This window comes from Gymnodraco acuticeps, unplaced genomic scaffold (genome assembly GCF_902827175.1).
Source record: "Gymnodraco acuticeps unplaced genomic scaffold, fGymAcu1.1, whole genome shotgun sequence".
Taxonomy (NCBI): domain Eukaryota; kingdom Metazoa; phylum Chordata; class Actinopteri; order Perciformes; family Bathydraconidae; genus Gymnodraco; species Gymnodraco acuticeps.
The window spans coordinates 3,186,719-3,200,340 of record NW_022989800.1 but is presented as its reverse complement, the minus strand read 5'-3'; the positions used below and the strand labels follow the sequence as shown (position 1 = coordinate 3,200,340).

Below are 13,622 nucleotides of genomic sequence, written 5' to 3'. Positions count from 1 at the left end.
GTTTGCGGCGGCGTTTGCCTTTGTGACAGGCCAGCCAGGCTCAGCCGTCACTCCTGAAGCCTCAGCAGCACACAGCCACCTGTCCACTCCTATCAGCGCTGCCTGTGTCCCTCTGTCTGGCCTCCACAAGCAGGACGGAGCGTGACGAGTGGATGACAAACGCCACAGAGAGAGAGGGCGGGAGGAACAGCAATATAGTGATAGGACGGAATCGAAGATTTGCAAAGAGCAAAGAGCATTCCTGCGTGATCGGAGAGTGAGCGCGGCTGCGTATGAATGTGCAGTGACAGGTCTTCTCCTCACCAATGCGTAGGATGACTGTCCACTAATGTCCCTCACTGTCCTCTGACTTTTGCAATGTGATTGGTTAGTCACAGCCTTGTCAGTAAGTGTTCTCTTCATTTCACCATTTGGCCGTATTAGAAAGCTATTCCTAGGCCACACATGCAATCATACACATCTTCCTCCTCAGTTCCCTTTGGACTGACCTAAACTGCGCTCATAGTATGTGCTGCAAAAGATTGATCCGTATGTATGTAGACAGCAGAGTGAATCCAAATGTACCATATTGTCTGTGCTGCAAGACTAACATTTATTGGGAAACATGTTCTCCTTCTATACTCACTTTCATACTTTCCCATTAAAATATACTTTTTTCTAAGTTATTCAACGGTAGTTTCTGACCAATTAATAATTGTGACGCCTGATAGGAAACGTTTAGTGTCTCCTCCTTCCTAGGAGAACAAATTAAGATGGACTTAAATGTTGTAATCCCCGAAAATCAGTTACATTACACACATTGGTCAAAACGCACACATGAACACACACTTCAGATCAGGGGTGTCAGAACGAAGTGACGCCAGGGAACAGTTTGGTATTCGGTGACTTGCTCAAGGACAAGCCAGTAGCTGTAAGTTAACAGTCCACACTCTGTATTTGGTCCGATCAGGACTTGAACCAGCAACCCTTCTGTTCCCAAGCCAAGTCCCTACAGACTGAGCTACTGCTGCCCCTGAAGTCTTAGATTTTGTATATTTCTTCACAAGCTAAAAGCACAGTGAGGTCTTTTATTTTTCTTCAAAAACGTTTTGTTTACAACATCTCGTTCCTTCTGGCTTTGTAAATATAACCATGAGCCGTCGGGTCGTTTCTATTGAAGACAGCCATGCACAAGTAGTATTCTACAGTGAGGCCAGTGAGCTCACAAACAAGTTACTTGCTTTTCTTCATAAATTAAAATCTATGCCACATTACATCTACATCATCAGTGTGTGCCTGTTGTTGCCTTCATCTATCACATTTTTTAAACTTACAAATGTGTAGGTGGTCTTTGTGGGGTATACAGTCTGTTCATTTTAACACTCTATACGCACACACACACATTTAGGATGTGTGTCTGGGAGGTGTGTATTTCTCTGAAGTAAAGGCAGAGGGTTCTCCTCCCATCCGTGACAGATTTAGTCATAAATCTGTTGGATTAATACATGGCCTCCCAAGGACTCTTGTGGTGTGTGTTGTTGAAACACAGGAGTCACTTAAAGCCAGACTCCAGGCACTATTTGTCTTCGGCTCTCTTTCCCATCACCGTTATTGATGACACAAACACACATGCTCGTGCACACACACACACACACACACACACACACACACACACACACACACACACACACACACACACACACACACACACACACACACACACACACACACACACACACACACACACACACACACACACACACACACACACACACACACACACACCACACACACACACACACACACAAAGAGAAGGCCAGTGAAATATAGAAAGGGTAAATGAGAGGAAATGAAAATCGAATTTGGTAAATGTCTTGTTTCAAAGTAGCTATTAAAGGAATTATGTGAAATAAATTAGCCCTTTATACTTACAAATATAACCTCTTTTTCAAGGGCAACAGTTGTAATTCACACCCTTTCTTTGATAAGTGAATTGTAAAAATCCGCCGCAGTTTGTGTTTCATTTGTTTATTCATGGCACAAAGGCATGCAAACATAATCCGTGAGCTTTTGCTTTCTTTCCATCTTTTTTTATGGCTAGCTGTCTAATTGACCTCCCTGGGGGAAACACTTTACTGTTGCTCTCCATGGCTGTCTCCATCCTACAGGGAAATAAACGTAGTCTGAATGCATCCTCTCTTCCGCTATTTAAGATGCCCCCTGAACAAATACACCTCTCTTTGTATGGAAATAGAGGTCCAAGCACTCAGTTTCCAACCAACTGGCTTCCCAGAAGGAGCCCCAATCTCTAGACAATAACGCTGCACACGGCACCGCTGGCAGGGAAAGCGGTGATGAGTTAATTTCTACTCCTCCATCTTATTTCTGAAGACAGAGAAGGTAGTTTAATTTACCGTTTGACTGGAGGTGAGGGTGCAAGATAATGCATGTGCCCCCAAGAGGTTTCTTAAAAGGATGAGACGTTTCATCCTTTTAACAAACACTGTTTCAAGTGACCTGAAAGTGATTCATATGAGCCAGATTGACTGACACAGGGTGGGGGGGTGGCATACAGTGGTGTGAATGCAGAGGCTTTTGGTATAAAAGTGCTATTCTAACATATCATAACAAAAAAAATAGGCAGCGTATAGTTAGACAATTCAGTCATTACCGGCATTGTTAAGTTCACACCCATCTTGTTTCTTAACATTTGTGTTGTCTGCCGTCAAATGTGCAACTTTTGTCCACCCGGTTTGACTGTTTGTAAAGCATAGTATAAATCACAACCCAAATCTGTGTTACACCCTTTCAGCCAACTAAATTCTGACTTATTACAACAAATAAAACCAAATGATATAGTACATTTTAAGGCGATCATTTTGAATGATTTTACAAAATTGTCACTGGAAGATCGCAGATAATATGAATTTGAATAAAATGTCCGTAAAGTAGTGATACATTTTCTTGCAAATAACGTAGTATGTAACCATCCATGTTTTTTTGTTGTTGTAGCAATTAGACAATATAACCCCTTACTAGGATATCAAAAAACATTTAGAAACCGGTGGAATTTGGACAACATGAAGGTTAACAGTTAAAGTGCTCACATTTTGGTTTGCACTAAAAGTACCAAAGTTAACATCTATATTCTTCTTTCTCATTTTATCAAAAGTGGTATTACTGCATGAGGGGGCTATATTCCCTCCCAGTTCATGACCATAGAGATCTTGGAGTGCCGGACTTTAAAGAGACTCATACTCACTTTCTGCAATAGTGCAGAAACAGACCCATTTTGTCATAATGGTGCACAGTCAATTAGCAGTATGCTCTTATAAGTGCCCCCCTGTAGCCCTCTCCCTGTTATCACACACCTGATCTGATGCTGAAAAGTATACAACAGTGTATCTCAGAGTCACACTCTCATAATCATATCTCTCAAATCTGTGTGACAGATGCGAGGGCTTTCCATTACAGTTTCTGTCCACGGAGAGTACTTTTCAATTCCTCTTAACATGGTAATCCATAAAGTGAAAAATGCTGCACTATAAAGTAGGGAACAGAATACAGACAGTGTACTGAATGAGCTCACGCTGCCAGTTAGATGAAGTCAGTGTTTGCCTGTCTGAATCTTTGACGCCAGTGATTGATGCGAGGCTGCATGGCTTCAGCTCGGTGTTGCTGATGTGTTTGAAGGCTCTCTTTGTCAGTGAATAGACAGTGGGGTAACATGAGTGGCATCATACTGACTCATCAGCCTCATGATTGGATGACTGTAACCCTGAGGCTCACTGGCCATGCCTCAAGACACTTCATCAAGTATTTATACAAAGCAGGTAAAGATCAAGATTCCCTCTGCCCTGTCCTCCACCGTCACTCATCTTTCTGCTTTGTCTCCAGCTTCATTTTTTGTTGTGCCTTTCGGTAGATGGCACATGGCCCATATACCCATTGAGCCTCTGTGCACCATAAAATTACAAGCTATAATTCACAACATGCGTGAAATTGCAGTCCTGACAGTGGCTGTCCCACTGAATCAGCGCTGAGATGAACGAGAGGTCCAGAGATGTCACCACTATAATAAACAGGACTTTGGCCTCCAGCCTCTTTCCTTGTCCAGCCTGAGGCCCGAAGGCAGGGCCTCGTCCCCGTCCAACACGCGCGACTCCCATCGATCCAGCGGGGATCGATGTCCTCCAGCAGCTGATTTAGCGCAGCCATTGTCCCCATTGCCTGCCCTAAAAGGTTGGGCTGAGTACAACATGCAGCAGCTGTGTAGGCTAACAAGTCTTCCTACTTTTCTTTCAGTGTCCTGCCTCTTCAAGCTTTATAATTTCTATGTTTTATGGCAGTGGGTTTTTCAGCCCTATCAAAGTGATGCAATGATGTTTTGTCCTACAGCAGAAGACGTCCTCTCACTTTGTAATTTGAGTGTGTTTGTTACTTTCTTCTGTTGCTTCCTAGTCTTGTGTATCACACTTTGGGCTCCCAAATTATTTTCTCTCCAGCCATTCTCTTAATTTCGAATGAAGTAGCTTTAAACCAAATATTAATTCTTCTTTGACCTCTCCAGTTAAATATTCTAGATATAATCCATTGCATCTATATGAGCTCTATAATGTCTGCAATGTACTTGAGCATTGTTTCTCATGCATTCAATTCATTTAGAAAAAAAAATCGGCACAATTAAAGTCTGGGGTTTTAAGAGGCTTAATTGAACTTTGCGTGCATTATTTATCACGCAAGTGTCTTGAATGCTTTCTTTCACTTTTTTTTTCTAATCTCTCCGTTGGTCTTTATTTTTTAATTTGTTCTGGTTTGACCTTACTGTCTCAACGCAGAAGGAAAAATAGAGGATTCAGTATTAGAGTTTGCGGAAAGAGTAAGAGGTTGAGGGGGACAATAGGAGAGAGAAAGGTGAGGCTGAGAAATGGCTCCTCCAGCCCATCGCTCTTGTCATGGGTGCAGTGTTGCAGAGTAGAGGAGAAGGGGAGGGGCAATGTTAATGTGCACTGTATCATTCATAACTTTAATACTGGCATCACTTGCTGCTAAATAGCATCATTTGTCAAGGAAAGGGCTTGGTGCCACAGTATTACAGATAAGCACTAGAAGGATATCTACACTAAACACACGCACACGCCAGAGTTCCCGTTAGAATATGTTTTCGCCGGTCAACATGTCCGTTAAAGTTTAAATCTTCCGGACAAAATGAGAAAAGTGCCGGTCAAAGGACTTCTTTGTTATTTATTGTGCTTTAAAACAAATTGATATGATTCGATATTAAACAAACTAATCATAGTAGATTAACTATTCAAAAGTGTTCAGTACTTTACAATAACACGGGAATAATAAACGGAGCGCTCTCCCTCTCCTGACAGCCCTTCAGTATCATGCAACTCACGGATCAGTAATAATGAGTGACCCGACAGTAAAACTAAACATATCTATAACTAGTTTAGGTAGTTTGAGAGGTAAAATAGCTACGTGTGATATTCTAACCTGAAGAGTGTGTTTTGTCCGCTCACCGCTGCATGTGATCATGCAGAGCTGCGTGTCGACTCGTCAGCAGCAGCTGATCTCTCTCTCCCGTCAGATTAGACTCGCGTTTATGTCCATATCGATCAGATCTAGCTAGTTCTAGCTAATGATATGACTACCTGCTTATTAAAAGACACCTAAACAATAAGTGTCGCCAGTGGCGACTGGTCATTAGGGGCAGGTGGGGCACAGCCCCACCTAGTGTCAGCAGAAAGTATTAAAAGTAATGATTACAAAAAAATGCAAAAAATAAATTAAAAAATATATTTTAAGATCATGTTTAATCATCTGATTCGTCTGTACATTGCTGTTTTAGTCTGTGTTCTTCTAATTAGTGTCTACAGTGTGTGCCTATTGAGCTGTTTTGAGCCATGTGGGACAAAACCCGATCCTGCCCCTCCCTCTCCCTGTTTAAGTCAATGGTGACTGTAAAAACTACACTGCGCATGCTCAGAGTATTATCCTATTTAATGTGTGTGGCAAAAAAATAATGACCATAGGGGCATAGAGCTGCCATCCCCACCATACGTCATCTCACATCATTCAGAGCTGATTGGCTGTAAGTACGTGTGCCGCGAAAAGTGTGGTGTGTGAAGAGCAGGTGAAGAGGAGGAGAGAGATACGTCCTAAAACCCAGAAATAAACTGCGCATGGATCTTACTAAGAGAGAACAATTCAATATTTAAATGATACAATTACATGTGTTGGGTATCCTTTTGTTGAACTGTCTGTTTAAAATTAATTGAAGCATCAGACTAAAGAGGCTTTTGAAAATAATATTATATTTTGATTTAGGTCAAAATATAATATTTGTAAACCTGAAGAGTCAGTGCCTCACCAGCCATGAACCTCACTGCAGAAGCTTATATATAGACATCTAAGTTTTTTGTGCCCCACCACTTTTGTACATATAAAAACTCCACTGAGTGTCGCTATGCAACTGGGTGAGGCCGCAAAGTATAGCGCAGCATTATGCATTTGTTTACATGCCCACCGGAACCCCGAGGCATTACCAACAGATCAACGCACAATCAACCCATCCAGGACATCTCTTTCTCCACATTAAGTGTTAGACATCAGAATTGACTATTCTTGTCTGTCACATACTCTTCTTGTCTGTCACATAAGTGGCGCAAATTGCGCAACTGATGCGTTATTGCGCTAAACGGAAATTATTTTGAACGGACACTTTGACCGGAGAGATTTAGATTTGCCGGTCTTCAACATATTTTACCGGTCGTAGTCCGGTAATTACCGGCTAACGGGAACTCTGGCACACACACACACACACACACACACACACACACTCACACACACACACACACACACACACACACACACACACACACACACACACACACACACACACACTTTCCATACTTTTTACAGTACTTGTGAGGAATATTTGCGAACCCTTAACCCAAGCTTAATGCTAAATGTTAAATTATATGTTAGTCAGGGTTCGTACGGTCATTGAAAACCTGGAAAAGTCATGGAAATTCAAAATGCAAATTCCAGGCCCTGGAAAAGTTATGGAAAACAATATTTTTCCCAAAGTTTTGGAAAAGTCATGGAAATGTAACTAAAGTTGCGTCAAATTTAATTTACATTTGATCTAATCACCGAAATAATCTGCGGGCGCGAGCTGTTATGAGCCATCATGACGCGCATGGTGTTATTTTTTAATATATGAAGCGCGAGCTGTGTGCTCGAGACTTCCTGCCCTGTCAGCTGAATTCTGCTGCTCCGGGATGAGGGTCAGCTACATTATCTACGGTGCGTTAGTTAACTGTGCGGAGTCACTGTGGCACAGACTGAGCCGCTGGTGAACAGCTGTTAGAACGGGCCGTTCAGGTGTTCAGAGCAGAGCGGCAGAGCGTGATGTGAATGTTTTTCTGTCGCAATATCATTTAAGGAATCGTTGAGCTAGCTAGCTAGCATACATTGTCACTATCTGCTAACGTTAGCTTTAGCCTTCGTTTTCTAATAGTTTTTTTCATAGGCTATAAACAGAGGTGGTATAACGTATAGATATTGTACTTGAGTAATATAAGCACTCAGATCTTGTTGAGTAAAAGTAGAAGCACACAGATCTTGTACTAGAGTAAAAGTAGAAGTACTAAGATATTGTGCTAGAGTAAAAGTAGAAGTACTCAGGTATTGTTCTTGAGTAAAAGTAGAAGTACTCAGATCTTGTACTTGAATAAAAGTAGAAGTACTCAGATCAAGTACTTGAGTAAAAGTAGAAGTACTCAGATCTTGTACTTGAGTAAAAGTAGAAGTACTCAGATCTTGTACTTGAGTAAAAGTAGAAGTACCAGAGTGTAGGAATACTCTGTTACAGTAAAAGTCCTGCATTCAAAATGTTCCTCAAATAAAAGTAGAAAAGTATTCTCATCAAAATATAGTGAAAGTAGCGACAGTAAAAGTAGTCATTGTGCAGACTGGTCCATTTCAGAATAATATATCTGATATGTTTTATAATGATTGATCATGAAAGTGTTCTCAAAGCTGGTAAAGGAGCAGCTAGTCTGAATGACTTTGTATACTGCAGGGTAGCTGGTGGATTTACTCCAGTTGGAACTAAAGTCTGATTCAACACTTGATTATATTTCACATCATTCATCCACATCTGTGAAGTAACTAAAGGTATTAATACATGTAGTGGAGGAAAAGTACACCATGTACCTCTGAACTGTAGAGGAGTAGAAGTACACCATGTACCTCTGAACTGTAGAGGAGTAGAAGTACACCATGTACCTCTGAACTGTAGAGGAGTAGAAGTACACCATGTACCTCTGAACTGTAGAGGAGTAGAAATACACCATGTACCTCTGAACTGTAGAGGAGTAGAAGTACACCATGTACCTCTGAACTGTAGACGAGTAGAAGTACACCATGTACCTCTGAACTGTAGAGGAGTAGAAGTACACCATGTACCTCTGAACTGTAGAGGAGTAGAAGTACACCATGTACCTCTGAACTGTAGATGAGTAGAAGTACACAGTAGCAAAACATTGAAATACTTAAATAAAGTACAAGTATCTCAAAATTGTACCCACGTATAGTACTTGTTGAGTTTATGAACTTAGTTACTTTACACCAGTGGCTATAAAGATAGAAAGACTAAGCCTTGCACAGAGGCATGACAATACATTTTCAAAATGCTCAACAGCCAGAATTATAAACTGACTGCTACACAATTACAATAAATGCTTTTATATATTTCTATTAGATGTGACTCTTTGGCGTTTCTGTTATTATTACCTGCTGCTTTAGTTGTTCTGACTGCTAACATCCTCTGTTCCTCATTTTAAAGCTGATATTCCGTGGGGTCGGGGGGCTCGGATCCTTGTCACCTTTTTCATACCTGATGACTTTGCCTCCCTGACTGCAGTTGCTTTAGCGAGTAGAAGCTAGTAAGCCTATTTTATTTGTTTTAGATAGGCACTACATGTTTTATATGCAGACCTTATTTTCCTGTTCCATGTTCAAATAAACCATTTTCAGTGGTAATTTTCTTTTGGTCATGGAAAACGAGGTAACGGTCATTGAGAAGTCATGGAAAAGTCATTGAAAATCATTGGTGAAAAAGTGTATGAACCCTGGTTAGTTAATGTTACTCATGTTAAAGTTCTTCCATATCTCAGACAACTTCTTCAGGACAACATGAGTTATTTTCTTTACCATGTATTTTGCTTTTCTTACTGTTTTTATTACCTTAAACTATGCAATGTCCCATTATACATGATGGCCTCTGAGACTCTGGGTCAGCACTGCAATAGATGAGTGTCTCTGTGTGTGGCATGATGGCATCCGTCCCCGATCCCCGTAGTTTCTGCTGGAAGATTTGTTCGATCGGCTGCACATTTGTAAAATGCAGTTAATTAAACCCGACAAACCATTCTTGGTTGTTTTTTTCCCTGTTCCAACAATCCCCAACACTTAATCTATTGAGTTGGATGTGAAAAATATCCAGGCCTTACACAATGTTTCCCCCTGCTTTCGCTTTCTTTGGCCACTAAGCACCTGTGGTGGAACAATAGAATGACTTGAAGGTGTTTGGCTGTACAGTTTTTGCAGAAAGTAACATTGTATAAATAGATTATAGCTACTTGTTTAAAATCAACATACTTAAATGCCTTCTACATGCCTAAAAGTTGACTGATCAGATATTTGCGTTAATTAACAAGTTGAACCGATTTAATAAAATGCGTTGTTAGTATAAAGCTTTAAATGTTTTGAATACAATGAAACACAATCCTGGAAATAAATGTAATAGATACATTGAGTGCAGAACCAAATCATTATCTTACAGGCTAATATACAACTGCATGCTGATTCAGCAGATGTGGACTTATTTTAGCCTCCAGTTCAGCTATTCTCTCTATTCTAGAGAATATGACCCAGATGCTTAATGGCTTGGTCTCTCTTTTTTTCCAGAGTTAGGGTTAATCTTCCACAAGACTGTGACTCTCATACATAGTCTTAGTTTCAAATGATTTTGTTATCATCCATTTGTCATCTTTCGCTCGAGTGTGCGTCTCCCCACATGGAGCAGACAATTCATCCACAGTCGAGAGGGCTGGAAGGGGGAGGGAAAAAAATCAGTTATTATTGATGACTATGAGGTAAAATGCTCAATTTGCACCGTCTTCACCCAAATTATAACTCATATTGAAAGCAGCTGAATTTGCATAAATCTCATTAGACGCAATGAGAGGAGTTCATAAATCGTTATATTAATTAGTAATTTTTGCCTCCCTTTCATAAGAAAATGGGGTGTATTAATAAAACGAGAGGGGTGTGTGATTGTGAAGCCTAATTGGTCGTTTTGTTAAGCGTTTTGGTGCGCATGTGACAGGCTTGATTTACTTTGGCTTCACCTCTATTGTCTGACCAAGTAACTGTAGGGAGGGAGATGAGCAGTGGCTAGCCGTCAGGGCCCTATAGGCCCTCTGAGGGCCTAAGATATTAAAAAAATATATATTTGAAAACATAAAATTATTATTTTTTTTTAATATTTTGTTGTTGTTACATTTTTCATTAGTTTTACCAAAATAACTTCATTTAATTGTATTTAAAATAACATTTCCAAATAAATAAATCCTTCGAATCTGCCTGTTCAGTTTCTGTTGTTCTGAATGTGAAGGGTTAAATGCCGTCTCTGCGAGTTATGTGAAGACGGGAGAGCTTGTTGGTCCCTCTCTACATTCACAGAGGGCCCGTAACTCAACGAGAGAGTAATGTCAAATGACAATACAATTAACCAATCATATCTTCCCTCTAAATGGGCGGGCTTTATTTTCGCGGACTTTATGACAAGTTCCGCCCGCTGTGAAGTCTATGGGCCCTTCTCACTTCTCTTATTTTTAATTTCCTCGCTCCTCGGTCTCGGTCTCTTGGTATGGAAGTCACGGCTCGCCACTGGAGATGAGTGTGTGTGTTTTTGCACCTATTGCATATGTGTATGATCTCTGTATTAATGATTGATGAGGTCATATTTGTTCTACTAGGTTCAAAAAGTATAGCTGAAGCATTTCCCAGCATGCATTGTGTGAAGTGAGCATTACAGGGCAATCGCACTGTTATGTTGGTGTTGGGGCAAGTGGGGGTATCACAACAATATTCACGAAACTGTGTCTCAGCGCTTCTTAACATTTAACCTATTAATGTGTCATACCCAGTTAACGGGAAGAAACTCAGCTAACTGACGATATGAACAATTTGTAGCCTCTGAATTAGCACTAAGCGAAAGAGTGCTAACGCACTAAGCACAGAACTCACGTTAGCGATCTTTTATACTTCATCGGATCTGCACAAACAAAATATAATCTGAAAGTTGATATTCCACAGATTCCAATGGTATACGTATCATCGCTGAGAGATCAAAACAACTGCTTGCAAAGACAACACACAACTTCACTTCACTGGGCCAAAACAGCAAATATGTCTTACCTTTGCTGTTGTTCTGATCAAAAGTTGTGTTCAATGGCATTAAAACGCATATAAACGCTGCTGAAGGTTAGTCCAATGTCTCTGTGTCACTTTGAAATGATTACTGATAATCCATCGTAATATTTATGGCAATAAGCCTAGTTTTCAGTTTTCAGAGCGTAACATAGCTTTCGGTTTGGGCAAACTGCGTGCGCATCACTCTCACTCCTCAATGGTACTGTGTAGATTATATTGGCTCTAACGCTTCAAAAGAGGTGTCAATCACCAAAATCGACCAATGGGTTCCAGAGATATGGCAAATACACCCGAATGACCCCAGAGGTGGGTTTTTTTTTCTAAACCTTTCTAAAAAGGTCAAATTTCACTTGTTTTGCATAGATTTTGATACAGGGTACTTAATATATGTTATAGTTTGGATTCCTAAAGCTTTTTGTCCACTATCCCATCAAGGGTGGTTTTCACTATAAGTAATGGTTTTTCTTTGGAAGGAAACTATAATTTAAAATGTTTTACTATGTTCAATCTGAATTTAATTTAAAATAAAAACATCTATATTGATTCTGACTCTTCTACATCCAACTCACATGTGTATCATTACTTTGAGAAAAAAGATTATTAATTTACCCCTTTTAGAAGTGAAGCAATAGTCATTTGTTCTTGGAATGTGATTTTCGAGCCTGAGACCTGAAAAACAGGCTCAGGGCTTAACAGGTTAATATTGACATACATATGTTAACAACTTCATGGTTATCTTTACTTTGGATAATTTACTCATGTTTAGTCTAGAAAACTGTAAAAGTGTTGTGTATTTACAGGGACTGTTGCAATAACTAAGCAGCTTATAAACATCAGATCTTACAGTATAACAAAAACATGTTGACAAAAAAGAAATGCCTTGATAGATTTTTGGAGTTTAATTATTGTTATCTTTACTCCAAGAGATGCTGATTTGAAACCGTTGTTACGAAAAGTTTTGGGATTTCCTGTTTCTGCCAGAGAGAGGGGAGTTGGTCCCAAAGCTTGCCGCTGTATTTACACCCTCCACCTGAAAGGAGGGAGCTTCATTAAGCTGCGAGTGTCACTACAGACGGAGTTCACTCCATCACGAAGGGGGAGTGGGTAGGGTGTGGTTTGGAATTGGGCCTACATTTCACTGTGTGTGACCTACTGTGTAATGCAATTCAACAGGATTTCATTTGAACCCTCCATTTCCATTTTTCTACTTGGATGTTCTTAATTCGTTCGTAAATGTGCTCTAGCTTTAAGCAGGTGTACATTTTGTGTAAATGTATGTTTTCAGTGAGTCAAAGGAGAATACAATTCATATCCATATCCACTGGAGTCCATTATGTGTGACTGATATCAGTAAACCCTCCCTTTCAGCCCATTATGATGCCCTGACCAAGCAGTTTCACCCTGGACAGTAATGAGGCTTGTCCTTCTGGGTCGGGGGTCTCCATGCTGTCCTCCATGCCCCTCCTATTCTCCGCCTTGCCCTTCTTGAACATCCGTACAGCATGGAGGGTTAGCCAGCCTAATGGCGCTCCACCTCCAGGTTTGATTAGCGGGCCTGTCTGAACTCTTGTGGCTGAGACGAATTAAGCTGGAGAACCACTGCAGCTCCAATTAAAAACCCTTTTCTCCACTACCCTTGCTCAGGCGTGTCTTTTTATGTGCTGTGTGTGTTTCCATGCAATGTATCCTTAGCTTGCTTTACCCTTGCTTGTTTTCTTAGTGTTTATTTAGTGGGTCATTTTCAAAATGTGAAAAGCCTAAAGACACCTAATAATAATGTTTCATTCAATACAAATGCATCAATGACATGTAAAATCCGTTAATGTGGCTCAGTAAAAGTCGGTTGTCAATGGAAACAACTGAATATAAATGTTTTTGCATATTCGCTCTTTAGTGAATACAAGGTCACATCATCATTTGAAAACCACGTGTTCACACTCTGGCCTTTGACCCAGTGTAACCTCTGACTCTGTCCTGCAGGTTCCTCGGTGACCCAGCTGAAGGCCTCGGATCCGGAGGGGGAACCTCTTGTGTACGGTGTTTCAGGAGAAGAGGCCATGCGGTATTTCTCTGTGAACAGTGTGACTGGTGTGGTCTGGCTTCGACAGCAGCTCGACCGAGAGGTAAGACCA

General features: G+C 40.6%; 1 protein-coding gene across 4 annotated transcripts in view; it reads left to right on the top strand.

Moving 5' to 3' along the window:
• The window catches only part of cdh23 (cadherin-related 23), a 221,556-nt gene that overhangs the window by 46,120 nt on the left and 161,814 nt on the right, over positions 1-13,622 (top strand). For all 4 annotated transcript variants that reach the window (XR_004569981.1, XM_034226090.1, XM_034226097.1 and 1 more), the window contains exon 4: positions 13,471-13,613. Coding sequence is in view for 3 of the 4 variants with exons in the window: in XM_034226090.1 (XP_034081981.1) it covers positions 13,471-13,613 (143 nt within the window). In the remaining variant the exon portion in view is untranslated. The remainder of the gene's footprint in view (positions 1-13,470; positions 13,614-13,622) is intronic.